General features: G+C 41.6%; 1 protein-coding gene across 1 annotated transcript in view; it reads right to left on the bottom strand.

The window, feature by feature from the left end:
- The window catches only part of mtus2a (microtubule associated tumor suppressor candidate 2a), a 41,428-nt gene that overhangs the window by 4,241 nt on the left and 11,561 nt on the right, over positions 1-25,626 (bottom strand). Inside the window, exons 2-8 of the mRNA XM_059351088.1 lie at positions 22,969-25,219; positions 21,343-21,601; positions 17,875-18,129; positions 6,010-6,174; positions 2,490-2,588; positions 206-393; positions 5-130 (exon numbers count right to left, since the gene is read on the bottom strand). Of these exons, the coding sequence (XP_059207071.1) occupies positions 5-130; positions 206-393; positions 2,490-2,588; positions 6,010-6,174; positions 17,875-18,129; positions 21,343-21,601; positions 22,969-24,963 (3,087 nt within the window). The 5' untranslated portion in view covers positions 24,964-25,219. The remainder of the gene's footprint in view (positions 1-4; positions 131-205; positions 394-2,489; positions 2,589-6,009; positions 6,175-17,874; positions 18,130-21,342; positions 21,602-22,968; positions 25,220-25,626) is intronic.

Raw genomic sequence — 25,626 nt, 5'->3', positions numbered from 1 at the left:
CTACCTTGAGGCAGTAATGCTGAGTGGTGATAATAAAGGCTTCTAGACCCAAAGCAGTCTTCCTCAGTTCTTCTCTGAGAGCTCCCAGCTGCCTCTCCTGCTGCTCACAGCGTCCCTGCAGCCTCTGAACCTAAGTGACAATGAATAGAATTTAATACAATAGTGCAAACTATGAGTGGGCCTGCAGAGCTTCTCAGCAACTCACCTCTTCTCTTTGCCCTTCCTTTTCTCTTTCCTCTGCCTGCCTTTCTCTCTCCTTCTGTTGAGCCTCCTCTTTCTCCCTCTGTAGGCTCTCCTGCTGTTCCTGCTGCAACCTCAGGGGGGCCACACGGAGAGGGGACCCTGTGGGAGCTGACCCCCGCACCGCTGCTGCAGGCCGCTGCCCAGACTGAACTGTAAGGAGAGAAAAAAAATTTTGAGTTAGAAATTATTCTTTATGAGTGTTTTTTTTCCTAAGCAGAAAATTTGATAATATATAAAGATATTTAAATGATACATACAGAAGCTGACTTCTCCCATATGTTTAGTCATGTATTCATTCTTAAATCTAACTAGGGTACATCTATCTATAATAATGAAATAGATGAGTATTAAATCAGAGGAGATTTGACCTGACCTATTGCTAATGACTGTGCTCACATGATAAATGGTGGTAAGTTAATTGAATTTTTTCCACAGAGAAAGCCTTTGGGGTAATTCCCAGTCCGGTGTCCCTCATGATCTTATCTCACGATGAATGTGATCATTATCAAGAAATGATTGAGGTGCAGCATGCATTAATACTGTTACAGTATATTTGTAGGAGTGTAACATATGTCTATTGTGTCTGTGTGGAAACACTAGGCACATTAAGTAAATGCCATTAATGATGGAGGTAATTTAAAGGCCACTCAAACAAAAAACATGTGAAAGCCATTTTCCCTTGAAGGGGGCATGACCATTAAGCTGCGGTTGACATACAGGCGGGCCGATTAACCTCTGCGTGAGTCACCTTGTCATGTAGTGTGAATACATACACGCCTGCGGAGATACGCAGCATCAAAACACAGCATTACCTGAATGGACAGAATTATTTTTAAAGTGTGTATAGTTTTGCACAGACTGACAACCGAGCCTGTGTGTGTCTGTGTGAGTGTCTACACACAGAATAATGAAATCACTGCAGCACCACATCACCTGCCTAAACCATATCATTCTGGCCTACTGAAGCATGAGGCCGCGTCTCCATAGCAACGCGAGGCTGGGCTTGGGGTGCAGGGTCCCAGGTAATGAGTTAGAGGGTTAGAGAGAGGTGGGGGGATAAAATGAAGGGAGCTCTATGGGCCATGGGTAAATGAGAGAAGAGAGTGGAGACACAAAGAATTCAGTAAGAAGTGGGGGAAGGTGGAGGTATGATTGTAATGGAGATGGACGTTTAACACCCATTCAGCTAAGGGCATGTCTGTAAGTAAAACATAAAACGGGAATTTCTTTCTGAAAAATGTAAGGACTAAACATCAAAAGGAAAAACATTTTCATGGAATCTAATAATCCAGGCTTTGCTTCTGAAAATGTGCATAATGTGCAAATATCTGCAAATGTTCCAATATTACATCTTCATCAGTGTCTTTGCCTTGAAGGCACATTTCGATTCCCCGTTTTTGAAAACGACTTCTAGAAGTCTTATGTAAATGATGTCTCCCTCTTTTGCAGGCACACACATACTTAGACATCTGTAGGTTCTACCTGAAAGGTTAGGGAGAGTTGAGTGCATACTAAATGAGTTTATGTGAGTGTGAAAGCAGCATGCAGATTATAGCTGAGGGGTGGATGGAGAAGGAATAATGATGCAAGAAACAATGGGAAAAGGTGACGGCACACCTTGTGGGGTGCCGAGACTAGTGTGTGTTCCTGCCAGGCTGTGGTTTAAGGGTTATTCATAAGATAAATTTAATTTTCATTTCAACATGTCGACATTGCTGGGCTTCTGTTCAGAGCAGCAAACTTGCAATATGTGTAAGTCCTCGCAAACAAAAGAAATGTAACAGTGCTGAGATACAAACAGAAAGAACATGTTTTTATTTTGTGCCTGTGTGGGAGGAGACAAGGTCCAGCGAAAGATGCAGCAAAGAGAAGGGTGAACAGTAACAGGAGTACTTTGGTGGAAACAGGGAAGTGAGCAAAGAGAGGTGTAGCTGGAGGAGATGTGTGTCAACTCTGCAAGGAAAGATTGGGAGGCCCTCTGCAGTTCTGTGAGAAAATGATTTTACGGCTGCAGAGCCAAGATGGAAGAAAGGTACAGTACAGATGGCCTAGATCAAATCACAAGATATTTGAAATGGATGCAAGCTGCTGCTGAGTGTGGGTGGATTAAGAAAAAGTCATAAATGCAAGGACTATTTTTGGAAAGGTTTTGGATGCTAGACAGGTGGGCTGGAAGAGTAGGATTATGAGACACATATATATGCATTTATGTATGATATGTTTTAGTAATTAGGGGAAATACTCACCTGGGGACTGAGGTTTGGGGGGAACCACCGCCAGCCTCTTTGGGGAGGACGGGAGGGAACGTGTGACCTCTGAACTCCGCTGAAACTCCTTCCTGCCAACTGTCAATCAACAAGGATAAAATAATGACTTTAATCATAAAAGCACACAACAGCATTAAGATAATAGATAGCAAAATCAATGCAGAAGTTTAAATACAATCAAATTTCCATCTTCAAGCCCCGTCTTTCACTGCCAACTCCTCATCCTCTTTTCCATTTCTTTGCTTTCGATTTTTCCCCTCGCCTAACTTTTTTCAATCTTTCTGTTACCCTCCTGCTTTCATCTCCAGCTATCTTCCCCCCTGCTGCGCTGTATAACTATGTCCCACAGGACTCTGGGTCAAAGAGAGGCAGAGCATACTGGGGGGAGATGTGCCCATCACCTCCATGCTCAGCTCTCTGCGACATTACATACTTTGCAGCCAAGGTAATCGGCAACTTTGTTGCAGGTGAGGTGTGTGGGAGTAGAGGAAGAAGCTAGATGTGAAAGAATACATGTGAGATGTGTTACCTAGAACAAAAATCTGTGTAGAGTAAAAAAAAAACAGATGATAGTGAATAAGGAAGTGGGTTTCAGTAGGTTAGCAGGGAATCTGTTGTGAAGCAGAGAGGAGAGGAGGAGAGAGGCCTTGAAAAGAAACTAATTAGACCTGTAATGGGAGAGAAGCCTCTGATCCTGAACAAATCCCCCAAATAACCCTGGAGAGATACTTCAGGCCTGCAGAGACTGTGTGCGCGTATGTGTGTGTGTGTAATCACTGTGCATGTGTTGATGTGGTCATGCAAATGTAGCTCTCAGAGTGACTCATTACTGCCAACTGAACCTCAGACTCACAGAACACACACTGCCATGCCATCGAACTGTTGCTAAAACCCAGCATGACTGTCTTGAACTTGTACTTGAAGTTGGAGTGTAAAGTCTACTTTAAAGAATCACTTTCCCGAATATGTTTTAGCAACAGACAGCTGTGAGGTCTTAGCTTAGCTGAACACAAAGACTGGAAGCAGGGGTAAACAGATACCAACATAAAAAAATAAATGATCATGCCTTCCAGCAACTCCAAAACTCTTACTCACAGTCGCATTCTGCATTACAACGACCAATTACTGTTCATTCTGCGGTATGGGTGTAAACAGAGGATTATCTAGTTGATAAAGTGCCGAAAAATAAAACAAGTCTAAGAGTCTGCATGCATGCTAGCGGCTCTGTGAGGCTGTATAGGCACAGCAGTGTTTAGTTAGCTTTCATGCAAACATTTGATCATTAGTACTAAACACAAAGTAAGCTACAGAAGAGGCTGATGAGAATGCCGTGCCCAAAATTTCATCCAAAAATCCAAAATGTCAACCATGGCGAGTAGTAGACAATGAAATGTATAAATGTCTTCACAAGAGTGAAGTTGGAGGCTAGGAAGTGGAAGCTTGCTTTGAGGCTTTTTGCTTTTCTTTGATTTTAATTTGCCTCAGTTTAATTTAGTTGAATGGTGAATCCGGGATTTCATTTTGTGCTTTTTGTTTGAGTAAGCCAGAATCAATTTCTCATGCCCTTGCAATGAAAAAAACAGTTATTATGATTGTGTGACAAGCAAAGATTTTGGTATGTTTGCATTGTAATTGAGCTGGAGCATTATGCCCAAATGTGTGAGTTGGCTGTGTGGAAATGCAGTTCTTATGTGAAGCTTTCAGGGGCTCAACAAGACAGAAGTCTCTCAACTTATAAGACATGTGTACACATGTCTGATAAAATGTCTTAAGTCTGTGCTGTCTAGACATTGACTTACAAAAATGTAAGAAAAATATAGAAAATAGACAGACTGCAGACAGAAAGTAGTGTATATGCAGGACTTGCAGGTTGACAGGAACCCCTCAGGTATTTCTTCATCAATAATTTACAGCACATTTAAAATCAGTTTGAGCCTAAAGAAACCGAGGTGAGAGAAATGTTCTCACAGCTGCTACTCTGTCTGCACACAGACTAGACTGGTGGAAAAAAGAGAACCTGTTGACGACAACACAAGAATAAACTTTACATTGTTTTGCGGTCTAAAATGTGTTTCCCTGGTAAGTTGTGCTTGTTTTTGAGATATTCTGTTCACACAGCAAAGACAGCAGAGTTCAGTGCCTTTTATTCAATCAGCCACTCTCAGAGTTTAAAGACATGAGATAAGTGTGAGTGAGAGAAGTGTGATACTACAGGGCTTCTGGTGTTCATTTCTATGTGTGAAAAATACAACTGTGTGAAAAGCATCACTGCCAGTGTGCTTCTTCAGTTCAGAACAGACTGTATTGGCACCGTAAAACCAGGACAGTTGTGACCCGACAAGTTCATGAAAATGTATTAGCGGCAGAACATGTTAAATGCGTGGTGTTTGTGTTTCTATGATACTTCAGCATAGCTTTGAAGGCTAAACGTGTATTTTAAACTGTTTTTTAATGTTTTCTAGGACATTACAAAGTGCCATCATCAAAAACAGGATTACATTGGAATGAATGGACAAAATAAACACTTCCCACCCATGAATATCTAAGGTAGTTCAGTGATTGATCTTGAAAATAATGTGTCAAAGTTAAGTTTGTGGCTTTCAGCATATCATAAAATGACTGTCAACAACCTCTGAAAGCAGGAGCTGGTGCTTAGTTAGGTGTTACTCTGTAGGCAGAAGAAAGTAAAATAAAAAGGAGTTTTTGCAGTGAGAACACTGTGTGCCTCTGCGACCATGTATTTCTCACTATATAAATATTCAACATTTGTGTCTAGAACAAAAGTGATTTATCTTTGATTCCCAAAGGCAGAGTAGGAAACCTGGTGTTTACTTTTGACATTTTAAAAAGGTGAATATCCCTCTGCTTCTGAACACCACTACATTCATAATACATCATGTATGGTTTGCTGCTTATTAAATTCTTTACCACATATGTGACAACAGCATGTGACGATAGGAAACAATCTGTTGCTGGTAGAAAAAAACGCTGTTCACCCTCTTTTACATGCATGAAGCTCAGCTGGTATTTGCATATATGGGAGTTTGTGAGTTTCCTGCCTGTCTTCTTTATGAACCAGCCCAATTGCCAGAAAAGCAAAGAAATGTTGATATTGTATGTTTCTGCAAAACACAGATGGATAAATACGACATATTTTCTGCATCTTTCTTGCATCTGGGTGGGCGACATAACGCAATGAATGGCGGTTTACAGGCGTTGTGTTTCAGCGTATCCGTGTTCTGCAGAATCGTACAATGCTGACATTAATTCTATTGATTGGGTTGCACAAGCACATTGCATAGTTCCTGCACAAACTGAAATACACATTTCAACTGTTTAGCCTGTGTAGAAATTGTGCTAAGCCAAAAATGCTATTCTATCTATTCTATGTTCTTCCGGGAAAGTCTCAAAGTCTTGGTATAAAGTGTTTCTAAAAAAACAGATGATGTCTTTAGTCAAACCACAGATCATGCTCTCCTCTACAAAAACATGGACTGACCTCCAGGGGAGCTTCTTGGCTGGGCAGGCAGGTAGCGCCGGGGCAGGGCGGGGGTGGAGGGCGGCTGGAGGCTGTTGCTGCGACATGGCGGCCCTCTCTGGTGATCTGTGGATGGAGGGCCGGTGGTCACTCTGTGAAGAGGAGGCTCCTCGCTCACACTCAGACCTGGAATGCACAGAGTGATTGTGTTGATATTTTTTCATATATATTGCAGATATCAGGATATATCTTCAGAGTTCCCTTCCTGATTTGCTATATCTCAATTGCCACCATTTCCTCGGTTTTATAATCACAAATTGGTTTCTCTACAGTCTGATAGGCTCTGTTATGTCTGCATTTAGGTTCACTGGACTGAGAAATGGTTTGTAACCTCTGGGTCTCGCTGCTGCTGCTCTCAATCTTCCTTTTGTTAACCTGGAGCGGCACACTTATCCTGCACACACACACACACACACACACAGTCTGACACACATGTTTGCAAAGAGACACACTATAGTACACACGCAGGAAAATACAATGCACGCTCAAACAGAAGAGCACTGATCATTGCTCATTCTGTCCTATATTGTGCAGTAATATACTATTAAACAACTAGCAGACAGTTTACACACTTGCAAGCACACACTCTCACACACTATGCATATCCTGCTCATCTCCCCGATCAATAATGACACACCAGATTGCCTGCACTTCTCCACCTTCTTCATGTGACAAGCGAGGATGAACAATTTAATGTAAAGCTGCTTGTAAGAAGCCATGAGATCGGTGATTAAGCCATGTAGCACAATCACAACTGCTCTCAGAGATCATAGGCCAAAAATTAGGAAAATGTGACGGCAAGGAAAAATCCCCCCAAATAAAGCTGCTGCGGAAATTTAGATATCAAGAGTTTGTTTGGTCTGCATTGTCTTATGTTAGAGCCAAGTCCCTCAGGCGCTCAGGATTAGAATAGTGCACTGCAGGGAGCCTCGTTTATTCAGACGGGCAGCTTTGCCATTGGTGTGGATCGTTTCTGTGACCAAAGTAAAGCACACACACTCACACACTGAGCAACTTATTACCACACTGCTTCATTTTCTTCCTCCAACATTTGCCATATTGTAACAACACTGTTGTAAATACAGAGAAGGATGTTGGTTTGACATTGACTCATTAGGTCGCTTACAGAGAAAATGTGCAGCTGCTGCAGAACTGTGCAGAGTTAGAAAGTGGGAGCCACCAAGCCTGCAATCAGTGTATATATGCACTCTTATCTCCCGAGTCTCTCTGCAGGAGGGTTTTGATGATAGTAACTTTGAAAGTGAGGACGCACTTTAAGCAACTGATAATGCAAAATATATGTCTGTGCAAAGTGACTGCATATTCTGAATACAGTATGAACTGGAGTGTTCCAATATCAGCTCAGAGGTCAGAAGCTTGACACTGACACAAAAGGGAAGACCACTGTGTGTCAAATGACTAGCAGTAATACTGTGCTGGATATAAATATAGAACATACGTTGATATTTTGAATATCCAATTTTTTTTCACGTGAAGATCTTAAAAATCGTATTTTGGGTGGGGTTATTAATTTAGTTATTTCTGTTTTATGCCAAACATCTAATACATGGGATTACAATTTTTTTTTGTTACTATTGCCAATACTCTTCATAACCCATGTAATTTGATCTCTAACTTAAACCGTAATGCACAAGGGGTGCACAAGCCGTCGTTGTTCGTAATACTCCTTGATATGAAGATTAATTGTAATGGAAAAAATGGAATTACAGTAGATCAAAGTGCTTGCATAGAAATAATGCCTTTGTCTGTAATTTCTTACTTCTGTGCAGCCTCACCATAAACTAGTGATCCATGTTACCGTCCCAAAAGCTTCATTATTTGACCCAGTGCTCCTCCAAGAGTTGATTAGTGAGGCCGTTTACAGTATTTCCACCTCATAAACCGGTCAAGGGCACACAGGCAGTGTGTCCGGGCTGGGTCTTGGACAGCATTCTTGTTACTGAGCTCTGCAATCACTGCTGTCATAATCTTCTACCTGAATACTTCCATTTGTTAGAATCTTAAAAGAAAAAACTGTTTTTGTACATTTTAAAAAGACAAAATAGCTTCAGCACTGACATCAAATTGTCTGACTGGTGTTTCGTTGTTTTCTGAGTTGACACAGATCAATTGGCTGGTTGATATGAACGCAGATGCGCTCATTAGTCATAGGTCAAGTGTGTACGAACAAATTCCCAGAGCACAAAGCAGAGAGAAGGAGACTAAAGTGATTGCGTTGGGTATTCAGACATAAAAATTGGAGGAACGCCGTGAATTACAAAAAGGAGAGCGTCATTCAGGGACATAGAGAAAGACAGAAAAAGGAATGTGTTTCATTAACGGAGAAAGCAAGCTGATATGCATCAGTGATTAGCAAAATACCATCCGATAATGGATAACAGAGCATGAGGAGGAGGGAAGGAGAAGGCTGGCTGTGTGAGATCAGGATGAAGCAAACAAAAGAATATAAAAAGAGCTACAAAGAGGAGCCAGTGGCATGCTTAGTGTATTATGAAGATGGATGAAAAAATACCAAAGATATTAAAAAGGGACCAAGTGGAAACAGAACAAAAGAGAGCAGGTTTCTCCAGCTCAGTAGGAGGCCATTTTAGTGGAGCAGCTTGCAGCTCACAGCAAAACTAATGCCAGTAGAATAATGCTGACTCTCATATCTGAGTCCTATACACCAGCAGAGAGGAAACAGATAGGTTAGAGGTTTCTATGTGAACCCTCAGAGCTGTCCCTTGGTGTATAAGGAAAAGGGCAATGCAGCTGCACGTCACCTGCATCAGAACCAACCATAATTGGTAAAATAGCAAAATTCAGACCTCAGAGGTTCTTCATTTGACTGAAGCATTTACTGTTCTGTGCTTGTCGGCTAAATCAGCACATTCCCGTTCTGCATAAAAACTCTTCTGCCGTCCTGAGGGAACTGATCACGGTGTAGTTTGTCCAGGTTGCAAACACACAAACACAAGCCACTGAGCTGGAGCCACTGCACAGCTTGCAGTGCTGACATGCCAAAGAAATAACTCTTATTCTTCAAAAACATACAGCCTCTGGGAAATGAGTGGATACTTTAAATTGTACTGTATGCAAAAAAAACCCCACAAAACAAACAGCGGCACCTGGTATGAATGGATCAGTATATTTGGGTGTTGATAGATAGCTGATAAACTAGTGGTAGGTTTGATGTGCAGGGATGAGGTAGTTAAATCAATCAGTCATTCAATTCAAGTTGTATGAGCATATCTATGTTTAATGCAGTGGTAGGAGTACTCAGATCCTTTACTAACGTAAAAGCAGGAATCCTAGAATCTATTCCAAGTATGCAATGTGTTTAAATACATTATGGAAAATAAACATAAATTGCATATTATAACAAGAAATTGCAACTATGATGTAAACAACTGAAATAATCTAATCCCACACCTTTCAAGAAATATATAGTGCTTTTTAAAGCCTAACTGTAAGTGTGCCTGTTTAATCAGACTTCATGTTTTCACAGACAGATGTCAGCTTCATTCAGCGCTGTTCTATCGAGGAGACATTGTGTGTAATTGTGCTTGAAGTCTGACTTCATCACAGCCTCTAATTTGTCCCGCTTATTAAACGTTGCTTCCTGTCATTCTTTTGAAGCTGCTTTAAACTGTCTTGCTGTCAGTCTTCATCCATCAGTCATAAAGCACAGGACACTTTATTCCCTATTAATCCTGTGATATTTAATGTTTCTGCCATGCATGCTCATAGTATAATGCACACATCATCTGCATAAGGTTTCACTCAGAGAAACATTCTGTTTGAATGCTAAAGCAACATGTTGCTAAACATTTTGCCAAACTGTATCTCCAAGCAGATCCATGTCAGTCAGCCAGAGCATGTGCCAAAATGCACAATACACTAAAGCTGTGCCAAAATGAATTATACTTGGGTGTGGAATTAGCTTTAATTACATACAAATTGATGTTTGTGGGGATGACAACACATGTCAAGTAAATGTGTCTCATGGATGTGGAGTTAAAGGTTTCAAAAGAAACAATATTTCCACAAAAAAAATCTTTATAGCGGTTAACTTGTCGGTTAACTTGGTTGTTGGTTAACTTGACTGAGAAACTCCTTCTGGCAAAAATAAGGTCTGTTAATGCAAAAGTTAACTGCATGCTTGCAGCGATGTTTGTGAAAGTCAAGGTTAAAGCTGCATGCATACTGCACAAAGTAATGACTATGTACAGATACACCTGGGCTGCAGACTGTGAGATAGATTAGATGAGCCCGGAGATGACAGCAGCATCTACAGGCCTTCTGTGCTCTGTCAGGACCCAGATGTCAGAAAATTAGAGGTTCATCTCAACCAGGGGGACATGTGGAGTAGTTCTCCTCTTGCTGTCCACAAGGGAGTGACTCCTCTCCAAATAGTATTATAAGTATGACATCTGAAAAAGATCACAGACTTATGCCACTAAGGTGTCATTTTAGGACTCATAGTATAATCTCAAGTACATAGGGCACTGGGGTTAGGAGCAACAAGGTTTAGGACAAGAGGATGATTTGAAAGGATAAAGCTAGATCAGGAAAGAACGAGGGGCTTAAAGGTGATGGTGAATCTTTAAACTTTTAATCATTCCTGCTGAATGTCCTTGAATTAATATCTTTCTATAGAATATAGTTAAATTACATTTCCTCCCCACCAGAATCATTGTGCCTTATGTACACACTCTGTAGTTTATTGTTATTAAGCGCTAAACATCATCGCTCACTCTAGTACAAAGCAGTGAAACTGTCCAAATTAATGCTTTTGTTTCTGGAAAAAGCCTGCTCCCAAATAGCTATCTCTTAGCAAATGACAGGTTAGGAATTAGGCTTGTAACAGGAGGGTCACCTGTTTGAATTCAATGACTGAAGTTCCCTTGAGCAAGGCACCTAACCCCCCCACACTGCTCCCTGGGGGCGCAGAAATGTGCTGCCCACTGCTCCTAAAAATGGTGTGTTCACTGGTGTGTAAAAAGGATGGGTTAAATGCAGAGGTTGAATTTCCCCATTGTGGGATTAGAAAAGTACTTAAGAATTATCTATTATTGTTCGGGGACACAATTATATCAATGGCCGGTGTATTGCTAATTCCTAACATTTTGCGATATAATTCTAAAATAATTTACTGATTAAGTTCTCTCACAAACCAAGAAAAAGATTTTATATAATACATCCCTTGTTGTGACGGACAACAGAGCATCAAACTGAACCAATGTGAAAAATACATGAAAACTGTGAGAGGTTATATGGAAAGCAACACAGAATTAAAAAAAATGTCCTTGCGCTTTGGTCGGGAAGTAATCAGGCTGAGTGTTAGGGAGAAAGTAATTCACTGGCACTGTTAACAGGAGAGAGGATGCTGTCGTGTAAATTATTTGAGAAATTAAATGATAAAGGCTCATTGCTGCTAATGCAGAATCAGATTTTTTTAACCCTAATGACAAAATCTTTGTCAGACAAAGTGCTCAATATTTTTAGAATAATTAATTCTAACAAATACCAACATATACATCACAACCTTCTTTATGAATCTTTTACATCAGATTTTGGTGCTCCCGTCATCACATTCCCAATGTATGGACCATCAGTTAAGCCCATAAACAGTGATTAACATGGAGCTAGATAAAATACCGGGAGTTTATCAGTTAATGAACAGGCCCATTGAGCCCCTCCTCACTGTCACAGCACTGCTGCTTCAATAAGCCTCTGCCATGTTAGTTTTTCTCTCCTCAGCCGCAGAATGGCAGCCATATCTAATTGGCCCATCTAATTTGCTGCTCTACTAGTGTGTGCGTGTATGTGTGTACACGTTTGGGCATATCTGTGTGCGCGCATGCACCATAGAAACCATCTGTTCACAGTGAGCTAGCATGAGTCACAGACCAGATCTGAGCCATGGCATCTGGGGTATGGCATCCACTCTCCTGCCTGCGCCAATCCCTCCATGCATCCCTCTTTCCGCTCTTTTTTTCTCCCACATTCTCCCTTCCCCTCTCCACTCTGCTCATTTTGTCTCATTGAATTTGCTTTTATCGCCGCATCTCCCTTCAGCTCTCCTTCTCCCGCCAGCTGTCTGCTCGGTTTTCCATCCCGTTCATTTGATTTTCACCAAACGGGAAGACGGATAGAGGTAATAACGTTCTAATAATACAAAGTTTGTTTTGGCGATTGAGTTTCCATCATGGAATCAACGTGGCTCAAAGGCACAGGCTTCATCAGCCCAATGCTGCAGGACTCTTCTCTCAGCTATGTAATGGAGCCTGTCAATCACAGTGGAATTAACAAGGTATCCCCATAGGATTCTTACAAGCATGGATGCTCTCTTTAATGCCCATGCACATACACACATCCCTGACACACCACAGGGGATGTCAGCCACTGGGCTAAAGGGAGGATTGGGTTAATGGCTAATCAATGTCATATAGAGTAACCTATAGCCCCTGAGATACTGGACAAAAACACACATAATTGCTTGCATGCTTATATGCAAACAGGCGATAAGAATCAATCAAGGCCGTCCCAGTTAAGCTCAATGTCACCTTGGTTACCTGAGTGTGAGGGTATGTTGGTATATTCTATTTTAGTCGACTACATCTTGTTTCACTCCAAATAATCTACAGTGGATCTCGAAGGCTACTTCTTGATAAATACTTACAAATTAAAAGATAGGTACACCAAAAAAACAAGAGCCTGACCAATATGGGATTTTAAAGATCTACGCCAGAACTGATTTTAGAAGGGGAAATTCATGATATGGTGGCCCATACCGTAATGTTTTATGCTGGACGGAAAATAGACCTTTTTTTATGTGGATTGTGCACCAATTTTTCACCATTGAGAAACTGAGAATATAAAGAAATATATAATAAATCATATAATAAGTAGGAATAAAATAAATAACAAAAAGTTTCAGCCAATGGTGACCATTTGAAAGAAAACAAAAATTAAAAATGAGGAGCTAACGCCATTTCTAAATCATGCCAAGGAACATTTTCTGCATTATATTGATATAGCTGATATAGCCCAATATCAGTCGATAATATCACTCAACCAAAATGTCTGTCAGGCTTTAATTCTAATGTACCCCTTGTTGTATTTAGTCATGCAGGTAGTTTTGGTTTCAATCAACCATTTTTTTTAATACAATGTCTTTAAAATTTCAGTATGATTGAATGGAATTCGTTTCACAGCACTGGAATTACTGTATACAAGAGAAATAGTCCATCTGAAAGCTGTTGTCAGTGTGTTCATTGGATTATTATCAATAACCATGACAGTGTGTCTTTAAAGGTTATGTTGTTGAATTGGTAAATGTAATTTAAAAAAAAAAATATTGTCAGCACCAAGAGAAAATATGACTTAATTACATGTTGTTGGTGTGGAGGCAGAAACTGTGTGTGTAATTTGGGTGACCCAGTCCACTGATACACTGATACTGAACTTGTACCTGTGCAAATTATAGCACATTCTCCAAATTCAAGTAGTTTCCCTTTGCTTCCCCAGTCTCCTCTACACAGACACAAAATTGCATGTGCACATACACACATGCACACATTACCCATTGATCAGAGCAGGTTGACAAGCTACGACAGTGGGGAGTTTAAACTCCGGGGATCCTTCCTCTAACCCACTTTACTGGAGCCTGGCAATCCTCCCCATCGCTCCATTCCTTAATGATTTCTCCTATCATCCAGAGCCCTAATGGAGTCTGTTTTGCTTGCAGATCAATGGGGAAAACGAGCAACTGAGCCTGGCCTTTCTTCTCTCTGCTACTGGGTTGCTGCAGCTCCCCCAACATCCTTGATGGAAACATGTGTGAGAACTCATCTGTCAATCTATCTGTGCTTTGATCCCTGCTGGAGCACCGAGAGAGAGGGGGCAAAGATCCCCAGGTAGTGTAGAGAAAAATCAGGTATTGCAAACAATCACCACATGCTCACAAAACACTCACCTGCATGCACAAATAAATGCAGATTAAACAGGAACAGAGTCTTTGGAATTAGAAACTGAAGATTGTTTACCACTCTCACTTAACTTTTCTGTCCCCATTGGTATTTCACCACCTTGCTGCGAAACACAACATCAGTCTACAAATGGGTTTGTGCAGTCACTCCGAACAGGCTCCAATATTTCACACAATGCCTTCGGCAACATAAAGATTTCAAAATGCAATTATTTTGGGATAAAATTAACAATATCTAAAATTCAAATCAGGGAATAGCTTAACTTTGAACGAAATGTCACCCCTATTTTTCAGCTTTTCTAAATTGCCCCAAGGACAAAAAAAATAAAAAAAAAGGAGGGTGAAAAAAAGAGAAAACAATCATTCTGCAGTACCCAAACTCTGGCAAAGTTTTTATGTCTGACCTGTTTTATACACACTTTGTAGGAAACAATTGAATTTAAGTAAGTAAGTAAGTAAGTAAAGTTTTTTTATAGAGCACTTTTCACAGATAAAATCACAAAGTGCTTTACAGAAGATAAAAACAAGAAATAAAATATGGGAACATAAGACAATTAAAACACAATTAAAACACAATGAAACATACAAATAATAATATGTATAATGCAAGCTGATCATCCAAATGCCTGTCTAAAAAGGTCTTAAGGTGATTTTTAAAAGAGGGCAACTCACACAAAAACAATTCAAATTGATAAATAAAACTACAATTAATAGAAAAAAATTGAATTTTTGATTTGGATGTATGTTAACTGAAACCAAGTCCATATCTTGAAAAGGTCACTTACCCCAAATCAAAAATACATCTTTTTTCTATTAACTGTAGTGTTATCTATCAAATTCAATTGTTTTGTTTTGAGTTGCCCAGTGTTGGAGACCTTGTTGGGAACAGGTAATGTAGGAATGCATTTTTTTTCTAGTTCCCTTATGAAACGGCTAATTACAATGGATGGATTATCTTGAATAACCAAGTTATGATGTCTTGAACATTGTTCGTGAGTTTTTCAAACATATTTCATTTTTGAGCACTTTGAGCACCACAAGCCAGACCCATATGGTTCCATTTTATTAGAAAAAAGGCAGACATCTCTATCGCCAACACAACTGGAAACAATAAATACTGATAAATAGCCCTACAGGTAAGAGGAATGAGAAATGAGTTGTTGTTTTTTTTGGTATTTTGGAAGTTAACTGTAACTTTGAATCCTAAAAAAGGTCTGACAAAAAGACATCAGACAACCCCCCTTGTTTAAATCTCAACAAGCACTCGCTGGGAAAGACGGTGAGGGATCTACAGTCAAGCCCGGTTTAGTCTGGAAGGTTCAAATACAGCGGAGAGTTCAAATGCCTCACAGCTAAAGGTCACAAGCACCACACAGAGTCAAAAGTAAGAGTTAATGTTCCTGCTCTGCCATCCAGCCTCTCTCACACAAATACACACACACACACACAGAAATGAACATCAAAGGCGTTTAATCTTTTGCCTCATGTCTATCATCCTTGATTCCATTTGGTCTCACCGTGCTCCGAGCAGCAGCAGCAGGAGGAGGAACATTGTGCTGCAGGCACTACTTTTAAAACTTCTAGTCTTTTGCGTTCTGCTGGCAGGTTTTCCTGTGCTTTGTGAGTATGTGTGTGTGTGTGTGTGTGTGTGTGTGATGGAATATTTATAAAGTGGTCAAAATGCCCATAGAGGTTTGGACTACAGGTGATAGATTACTAGAGCAAATCTGCACATAAATATTGGCAGCTGCTTAAATAGATTGTGTATATTTATCTTCAGGGTTTAGCAGTGGATGCACTTGTTACAGTAAGATAAAGAGTCACATTAAGTCTGATTTACGTTGCTAAGAATGAATTTGGGATCTTTGGCCAGAATGGTTCAGTAGAATCTCATTTCATTGATTTGTGATATTGATATTTGCAATGTAGTTTATTGGTAACAGTACTGTACAAATGAAGCTATTATCTGGAGGAAAAGAAGGGGGAAATTCAATAATGTTGATTATGTTGCATTTGTCTCCGACAGACCAACAACCAAAACAGAGAAAAATAATAATAATTCAAAATATATAGCTGTAAGCAGCAGTTGGTGGCGTACAAGCTCCCAAGTGCCATTGAAACTGTATTTTCCAGCTCATTACTGTTCTGTCATACACTGCTCTTTTGATGTTTTGACTGCAAAGATTTGCTGTAGATGCTTGAGGGAAGTCTCCCTTTGAGCATTTGATCACTATAGTGTCACATCGAAAAAGATTTATTCATATTAAGTTGAAGATAAAGGTTTAAAATCTTGACGAGAGATTCTCGAGAGATCTCGAAGACGAGATTTTAAAAAATGTATGTTTTACAGATAATTACCAAGATAAAGTGAAAAATGTGTTCATGTATGAGAATAAATGGAACAAAAGAAAATTAAAAAGGAAAGAAATAAGAACAAGAAATATAAGAAGAGAGAAGAGTGTTGCATTTGCTATTGTTGCACACTAAGGCCACAACTAATGATTATTTTGTGAATAAATTGATTATTTTTTCTGTCACAACCGAGTAAGTATGCCCATCCCAATTTCCCAAAGCTCCAATTGATGGCGTAGTTTGTCTAGGCATAACTTAATTAACATTTTATCAAAATATTTGCTGATTAATTGTCTGCTAATTGATATAATTGGCTTTTTAGCCCTGTTGCACACATATGCACAACATACCTGGTCAATACTGACAATGCACTTAGAGCACTATTCATTGATTAAGGCATTTCTTCAGTGCTTCTGTGAGCGTTTAAGCCAGACATTCAGAAACCATTGAGAAAAAAATATATAAAATCAATTTGTCTAGGCCTGAAACATATATGAAAAGCTTTTTTAAAATAGACATATTCTACTGTGAAAACCCATGGGAGTCCTCTATTCCCTGTTGAAATGGTGCCTCCCCCACATTTCTGCACAGTTTGCATGCATTTCTAAGCAAGGGGAGTGAGAAAAAAGAGATGAAAAAGTATGAGTACAAAAGGGGGGGTGAGAGAAAGAATGATGACATAACAGGGGGCCTGACATGCGTGAGAATGGAGTGCTTACGTCAACTGTAACTGGGAGAGGAAGAGCAAGCGTTGCCTATGTAGGTCACATTAAAAACACATGCAGCCACCACAAATTCAGCCAACTAACCAACCAGCCTGCCAAGCAGCACTGAAATCACAACTGTAACCACACCTTCAGTTCTGTGAAAATGAAAACTATCCATACTAAACTGTAAACTCTGCTAATGCTGACTGACTCTGCAGCACAGACAGGTTTGCTAAATTACTGGTGTCCAGTGACTCATTTAGACAGAAAGGTGGGTACAAGCTATAAAATATGCGGAGGTGTCATGTTTTGTTTAGTATATGATTTGATGAATAATTACTGTTGTGGAAATTCACTTTAACCGTTATTGTTCCTTCTTGACTGCATCTTTAAGGGGTAGTTCTGATTCTGTTTAAGAGAGGTTGTATGAGGTACTACATACGTTGTAGAAAATGTGCTTGTACAAAACTGCAGTTCTACAGTTGTTATTGACCTGGAGCCTGGAGGAAAGAATAAATTGTAAGCAGGGTGGAGCACAGGAAAGAAAGCAAACTGTAACATAATGAATGTGGGAGGGTGCTGTTTATGCAAACTATATTCATGAGGGGAATACATAAAAGAAGGCAATAAAGACAGTATAGTGATGATAGCAGTGTACCCACGATGTCTTGATACAAAGTAGGTGTTTGTGAAATAGAGATTAACAGAAAGATTCCAGCACATTCTCACAAATGGCAGCAGTGGAGTGAACAGATTTGTAACAAGCGGACTCACGGTGGGCCGTCCTGCAGGGGTCGCTCTGCGTGCTGTCGGCAGAGTGAGCCGAGGAGACCGAGGACACGCTGGAGCTCCGGACGAAGCCGAAGGCCGCCAGACGACCCGCGGGGAGACGGCTGGAGCTGAAGCCTGGGGGGCGCAGGCCTGACTGGCTGGCTTTGGGAAGCAGAGACCTGGAGGCCCCGGCCTGGGGCTGGGCTGCTGCTGTCGCCGGGGCAGGAGGTGGAGCATGATGGGTGAAAACCTGGTCATCTGTTAGAAAAGCACAATCAAGTCATGTTAAATGTGTCCCTAGCTGAACTCGTATAACAGCCAGACAGAGTGCAGACACAGTTAAAAAAAAAAAAAAAAAATGAACTTTTCTGCATTTTAACATTATAATAAGCTGCATTTACACTCAGTTCATCCGAGCTGCTGCCTGTGGTGCTGAACGGACAGCTCCAGACGTGGAAGTATAATTGTGTGAGTGTGTTCGAGTGACTAAACACAACGCTTCAGAATAGCCATGTTGCTTATTTCCCCTGTGAATCATTCATCATCCTTTGTTGACTAAGCTCTCAGTGGGCACCAGGAACTTTTCCGTGTTATGACTCTGACTGCTACAGCAAGTAAATATAATAACAATATACACAACAACCTGCTAACAGCTGCTTTTGGCTCCGGCCGCGCTTGCAGACCGGGCTGGCGGCCAGCAGTTTCTCTAATGTTTTGACGTCGGATATGACAGCCACAATTTAGGACACGGATGATATATCCTTCCTATACATACATTGTGTTTGCCTGTGTTTTAGGTCATTACATGGCCAGTAATTCCTCATTATTGTAGGTGTTACAGTGATTCTAACTGTGGCTCAGGCACCTGGGCTTCAAACCTGATACTGAAAGGTGGATTAAATAGAAAGGAGAATGAAGAAAACATCTTTACAGGGGAAGAAAAAGAAAAGACTGGGAATCATGAAGGGAAAGGGAGGATAAAAAAGTAATCACAGCCCCATATTGGCAGCTATTGTCAGTGAGCAATGGGGTGAAATCCTCCCTCTCGGTAATCTATGGTTTCCAACAGCAAAACAGATGAAATGTGCAGGCATGGACAACGGAGGCTGCACACATTTACACACAGTGGGCAGTGGGTAAATCCTCAGGCCTTGGACAGAAGCCCCATCTTGGCTCCCCCAGCCTGCGGTACAAGGTTTAGATCCTGCGCAGAAGAGGACCATTATCCCCTGCTGGCTGCAGAGATAAGGTAGGCAGCCCTCCTTTCCTCAACAATTTGGCATAGCAGTGTGCTTCAGTACATGCTACAGGGTAACCGCTGCAGAAATAAAAGAAAGACTGAGGGAGAATACAAGCTCTGTTGGTAGAGAAAGACAAAGTGGGACAGTAAGAGGGAGGAAAAGTCTCCAGTGTACCTCCCCTCCAGCATCACCAGTGCTGCTGTTCACACTCATCACCTCTTTCCTCAATATCTGCCTGTGTGCTGCGCGATCTGTTTATTAGATTGAAGCGCGCTCCTCTTGAGTGAGAAGGTCAGGATCATTAAAGATAAATGTCCTCATTTCCCTCCTGCTCCCCACCACTCCATTCATCCCGCTGAGACGAGGGAGAGAAGTGAGCCTGACAAACATCTTCAGCCTAGATATTGTGGACCTAAGCTCTTGCTAAATGAAGATACACATTATTCATAACAATCTCAAAAGGAACAGGATGGAGATGGAATTATTAATATGACTTTGACTGTCCTTCTCTCTTTCTGTATTTCACCATATTCTATTCTTTTAGCCCCCCAATAACTTTTTGTCCTTCTCTTACATATATCACTTTCCTATTCCACAAATTGCACCTGCAAAATACACTCTGCCTGACAAAGCTGCTCTCAAAAAGTAAAAAAATAGGTCCACAATTTATGAGTGTGAATTTGAAAATGCACCATGAATCATAAAACCCCGGTGTTTTCCTGGGCTTGCAGTTTTCTCCCTTTAGCCATTCATTTGAATAAAACCACTCTTACATTAGGTTTGAATAACTACATGCAGTCTCCACTGAGAAAAGAAAACATCTTCATCCATTTGCTTTCACTGAAAGAAAGAGTATCCCATCTTAAGATGAATGAAAGTGGGCTTTAAAAAGTCAATGGGACAGGCAGCTGGGATAAGCACTATAATGACCTAGCGATTTTAATTACAGCCCAAGGTGAGTTGCTGCAACCTGCATGGATTTCTTCCACAAAGCGTTAAATTGTACGTTATTAAATGTGATACTTGAGTGAATTGCAATCTTTGCAGAGCTCCTGGAGCAAAGCACGGGACTTAACCGCTGTGGAGACGGGAGGATAAGAGCCTCAATATGCAGAAGTTACAGTACGTCACAAACATCTTGTCCTGTAAGTGGATGATCCTCATTATCATAACAACAGAGAGTTTAAAACCTACACGGCAATTATGCGAGTAGTTAGAGTACTCTGACTGCTATAATTACTATAATATATGTACGAGATTTCCCTTCACAAAAACCAGAAAAGTTGTAATTCACAGAACAAAGGAAAAATAAAGTGCTTACTAGCACATTGTTAAGGGTTACGGCTCAGATTTTTCCAGCAGATGGAGAAAAAAAATAACAACAAAAACAACAGAAATCTAATAATAATATAACCTAGAAATGCAGAGGCACACACATGCTACGTATGCATTATATATTTAGCTGGTGTGTCTCCATACGGTGTGTGCAGGGCAGGGTGCAGCAGGGATGAGAAATGATTCCAGCAGGAAGATACTGACGTTACTTAAACGTTAATTGCTTTGCACTTCAAAGCTTGTAGTTCCCAGAGGGCCAAGCAGTACTGAGACACCATACATATGTATTAATAGGGATTATGATGAGGAAGCCTGGAACATCATAACACTACGCTGATCAATTCTGTATGTGCAATTGGACATGTGTGTCTCTGTGTATTTTAACTGTGTCCGGGTTATAGCACTCACAGAGAGAGCAGATCAAATATGCATGGAGGTGATAAACAGCCTTGCAGCAGTGTGCAGGGCAATGAGAACATTTCATACTTGGATATTCCACAGACAGCTGAGACATACTGTAAATCTGACACCAGCAGTCAGATGTGGTATCTGAATCATCTGAATTAGAAATTTGCTGTGTGTGAGCGAGCTTTCATTTATTTATTTTGTTTTGTAGATAGCAGCCTTCTGGAGCAGAAGAAGTCCCCTTAGAGTATGTCTTTCTTAAAGCCCTCCAATCAGATCAGCCAAAAGGAATCTCTGAGAATGCATTTTAATGAGCTGCTTTCAACTCAGGCCAATATGATGAGGGGGTCCCAAAACTGCTCACTGCTGCAAAGGAGAAGAAAGATAAGGTAGCTCTCTAGTGTGTCAAATTTTAGGTTGCTGAAATTAAATCTGACACGTACTGTAGCTCAAAAGAGGCAGTCTCCGTCTGATATTCTTCCTCTCTTACCTGAGTTATCTTGGCTTTTCTGGCTGCTCGCTGGGCAGACAGGTTGGACCGGCTGGCTGAAGACCAGTGTTGACCTCGGACTTTGACCAGGTCCTCTGCCCTTGGCTGAGCCCATAGCCGTCCTGGTGACAGCTCCCAGACCCAGACGCAGACCTCTGCCGGAGCGCAGGAGGCTGCCGTTCCCTCCAGATTGAGCAGCCGTCCGTGACTGCAACGCGTCCTCAGCGGGACTAGCTTTAAAATTGGTAGACCTTCCCACCTGGAGGTCAAAATATTGAAATTGACTTAGAGAGATGTACCCTGAAACACTCTTGCAAAAACAAATATTAAGTATGTCAAGCCAGGTGAATTCCAGAAACTGTTTTGTGGTACATGCATGTGTTTGCTATGACTGTAAAACACCTTAAGGTTTTTACAGATATAAATGGCGTTTGTCAAATAAAGTCTAAAGCAGGGATGGGCAACTGGAGGCCCGGGGCCGCATACGGTCCCCACCCTCACTTGAAGTGGCCCTCAGTACAACTACATGCATTTGAGCATGAAATTTTAAAAGTGCTGTGTAAAAATGCACAAAATTACTTCTTGCAATTAATTTTGGTCTGCTGCTCTTGCATTTTAAAAAAGAAATCACAATAAGTGGTTATTTTGTATTTGCTTCAAACCTTTTGTATTCCTGTTCATACTGTTATACATGCATTTGAGCATGAAATAGGTTAAGTAACTGCACTGTAAACATATTTAAAATTGCAGTTTTATTTATCTGGTGAAGTGCACGGTCCTATATGTGGTCCTGTGGTAGTGTTGATAAAAAATTGTGGCCCCTTGCAGCATTTAAGTTGCCCATCCCTGATCTAAAGTATCAATAACAATTGATAACAAAAATCCTTCCGAATCTTGGTGTGTTTCCGCAGATATCTTTTAAGCTCTAAGAAGAAGTAGTAAACAGTCTGATGACATGCAGGGAAACTGAGATCCAAAAACATGAAGAGTTTAACATCACCAGCATAATTCAACAGTACATGTTGTCTCTCAAACGGCCTGTGTTCTGGACAAAATGCTAACGTGCATACAGTGACATATAAAGCATCAAGAATCCTCTTGTCCCTGTGGGCTTCGTACTTCAAAATGTATTAATTATTTATTTCTGCATGTTGGCGTTTGACGCTGTATGAATATGAATGCCAAATGAAGCTATTTCATCAGAATCAATAAGGGATGATTTTAAACAGATACACTCTTGAGAGAGTGAGAATAAAATGCACACGATCTGTGATCAATTATACATGGGGGATAGTAATTACGGACCTCAGCTAGTGAAACTGATGCAGAATCATCAAACTTAACAGAAGCAGTTAGTCTTTCTCTTTAATGTATATAATATAATGTATATTATAAAATAATTATCCCCTGCTAACTGTTATGGGATCCATTATGATTAAATCCTGTCTTTTCATCAGTGTTTGTGTGAGTGTGCTGTGGTAATGAATTGTGCTGAATCTCAGAAAACCCTTCGTCGAATGAGAATGAGCACAATAGAAATCAGAACACAAGCTTGCTTTATTCCAAGACAGATTTATAATAAATGCCTTGAAATCATAAACTTAAAGTAAAGTTGATAATACTCACCTCTGAAGGTGGCCCGTAGAAGTTATCTGCTTTACTGCCCAGTTTCGGGGGAGCCGTGTGGCTGTGTGTGTGTCCAGGCGCCCTGATACTCCTGCTCAGCACTCCTGATGGGAAGATGTTTGTCTGCATCTCTTGGCGGTACTTGTCATAGAGCAGATTGGAGGCACTGAGCACAGGGGCTCCTCTGGTTTCTGCATCAGCCTTGGAGGAGTCTTTAGGTTGGTCTTTGAAAGAAGTGGGTGTTTGGCCGTGTGTGTATGCTGACAGCCTGGATGGTAAAGAGGATACCTGATAGGGTCCGTCAGCAGCTTGGGGCTTAAACTGAGGATTTTTTCGCACGTAGGTTATGATTTTGGGCCGAACACCTTTAGGTTTAAGTTTGGGTGAGGGGGAGCTCTCTTTGGGGCTGGAGTTAGAGCTCTGCTGGTTGTTAAGAGGCGCTTTGGGAATTCCACTTGTGCTTATATTGGTTTTGACTGGTGCTCTCATGCAACTGTTGCTATAGCCCTGAGCTGATGTTGTCACAGCAGGGTTGCATCCTGAAGGGATGTGTCTAACCACTCCAGGGACATTCCTGGAAACGAGGTACATGGAGGGTTGCCTGCGCGGTGACCCCTGGGGTGTCCTGAGAGGGGAGTGTGGAGGGGTAGACGACTGAGAATTAACCCCTGTCCTGTTGGGACTGGAGCAATTCCTTCTGTATGTGAGCTGAGTCTGGGGTCTCTTCTCTACAGTGGAAGAATTGGGACTTGAATTACGCCATGCAGCTGCACCCGGCTGTCTTTCTGCAGGACGAACCTCCCTCTGGGCTGCCTGGTGGGGCTGTGAGATTCCAGCTGCCTTGTACAGGCTGGAGAAATCTGATGGTTCACGTAGAGATGATTTCGTAAACTTCCTGTTTGACCCATTACTGTATGAATCTGGAGAGGGGTTTGGGGAAGAAGGTTGTCCTATCTCAGCTTGATGAGGCTCTCCTAAGCTCCTCGCTCTTCCCATCTCTGTCTGACAGAGGGGTCTGACCAGCTGTTGCCGTCGTGGCGGCAGCACCCTCTCCTCAAATCCTGCCTTCCTCCTTTGACCCAGCCCCCCATCAGAGGACAATCCATTTCTGTGATGGCTTCCCTCCTCCTGTCTCTGATCCTGGCTGTAGTATTGGGGACGGCCAAGTTTCTCCTGAGGATGCGATGGCGGGGAGTTCTGGTTGGCATCTACAGGGGCTGTCCTTCTCCTGCCCTGGGCTGAGGTAGTGTTGTTTGTATTGAGATATGGGTTGGTCCTGGGGTTGGACAGAGAGACGACTTCTCCGCTACTATCCAGAGCGCTCGACAGGCTCCCGCTGAGGGAAACAGCTGACAGACTGGAGACGAACACATTGGTCTCAGACTTGGATTCCTTCAGACCTCCCTTGCGTCTCTCCCTGTCCCTGCCTGACCTGGTGTCCCTTTTCTCTATTGAGCCTGTCACGCATGTGTCTAGCTCTTCAGTGCTGTGACAGGCGATCCTTCTCTGGCCCTCTCTGCCCCTCTGCATTCTGCTCTCCACTTTGTTGTTGTCGTTGTCATTTCTCCTCACGCCGGTCGAAGCAGAGCTGGCAGTTGAGCTTGACGATATGGACATGGGACCCTCGTCCTTTCCATCCCTCAAACTTCCTCCATCATCATCATCCTCATCATCATCCCTGTTTCCCAAGAATGTATGTATCTCCTGACACCCCAAGAGCTCAAACTCTCTAAGCTCAGGGTCCAAGCATTGCTGCTCAGAGCCCCAGATCACTAACTTGTCAGGGGATTCACTCTGCGAGACCAAAGGTGGGATGGAGCTTGTGCTGTATCCTGTGTCCTCTATCAATCCTCTTCCTTCTTGATCACCAATTGAAGATAACTGATTGGCATTATCATCCCCTGATTGGGGGAACTGGATCTGAGTTTTGTTTCCAATCTTTTCTCCTCTGTCAACTTTGACCCTCAGTCCCTGGACACCAGTTGGGATGCTCATGTCGGACCGATTCTCTTGGTGCGCTCAAAGACACCTGATTAGTGCTGAGGCCATCTAAGGAGTCAGAAGTGTTTCTTCCCACTCTGTCTCTCCTCTGCAGGGTCTGTGCGATGATGGCCCTTCAGCTGATTATTCCAAGGACAAAATGTCATCTCATGAAACCTTTTTCACTTCAAATCGCCACTTATCTTGCATTTACTGGGAGTTAGCAAAGATGTCTTTGATGGCTCTTCAGGGAGATGAAGGTCTGTTCAATCTGAAATAAAAGAAAAGAAAGGAGTCTGTAAGAAAGGGCAACCAGTATGCCTGGAATGCAGACAATCCCCCCTACAGAGCCACTTAAGGTGTTTTATTTTTAGCCTGGTCTGGCTAGAAGCAATTTCTGAAATCAGCTGTGCACAACCCACAATTTCCTGGTCTTTACTGGCTGCCCATGGGACAAAAAGACACTGGAGGTACAACAGGAAGTGAAGTCCTAGAACTACTTTTATCTTTGCATCTTACACATCTATATATAGTATAAAATTCATGCAGCACCCTGCGAGAGTAGTACAGCCTCAATATTATGAAATGTAATTATCAAATTATGATGGATGTTTACCACAGGGGCAGGAATAAAAGAGAGAAGCGAAGAGAGAAGTGGCAGGTAGCTGAAGCTACAGA

The sequence above is a fragment of the Centropristis striata genome, chromosome 15 (assembly GCF_030273125.1).
Source record: "Centropristis striata isolate RG_2023a ecotype Rhode Island chromosome 15, C.striata_1.0, whole genome shotgun sequence".
Classification (NCBI taxonomy): domain Eukaryota; kingdom Metazoa; phylum Chordata; class Actinopteri; order Perciformes; family Serranidae; genus Centropristis; species Centropristis striata.
Note: the sequence above shows the minus strand (reverse complement) of the source record. Positions and strands in the feature narration are given on the sequence as shown.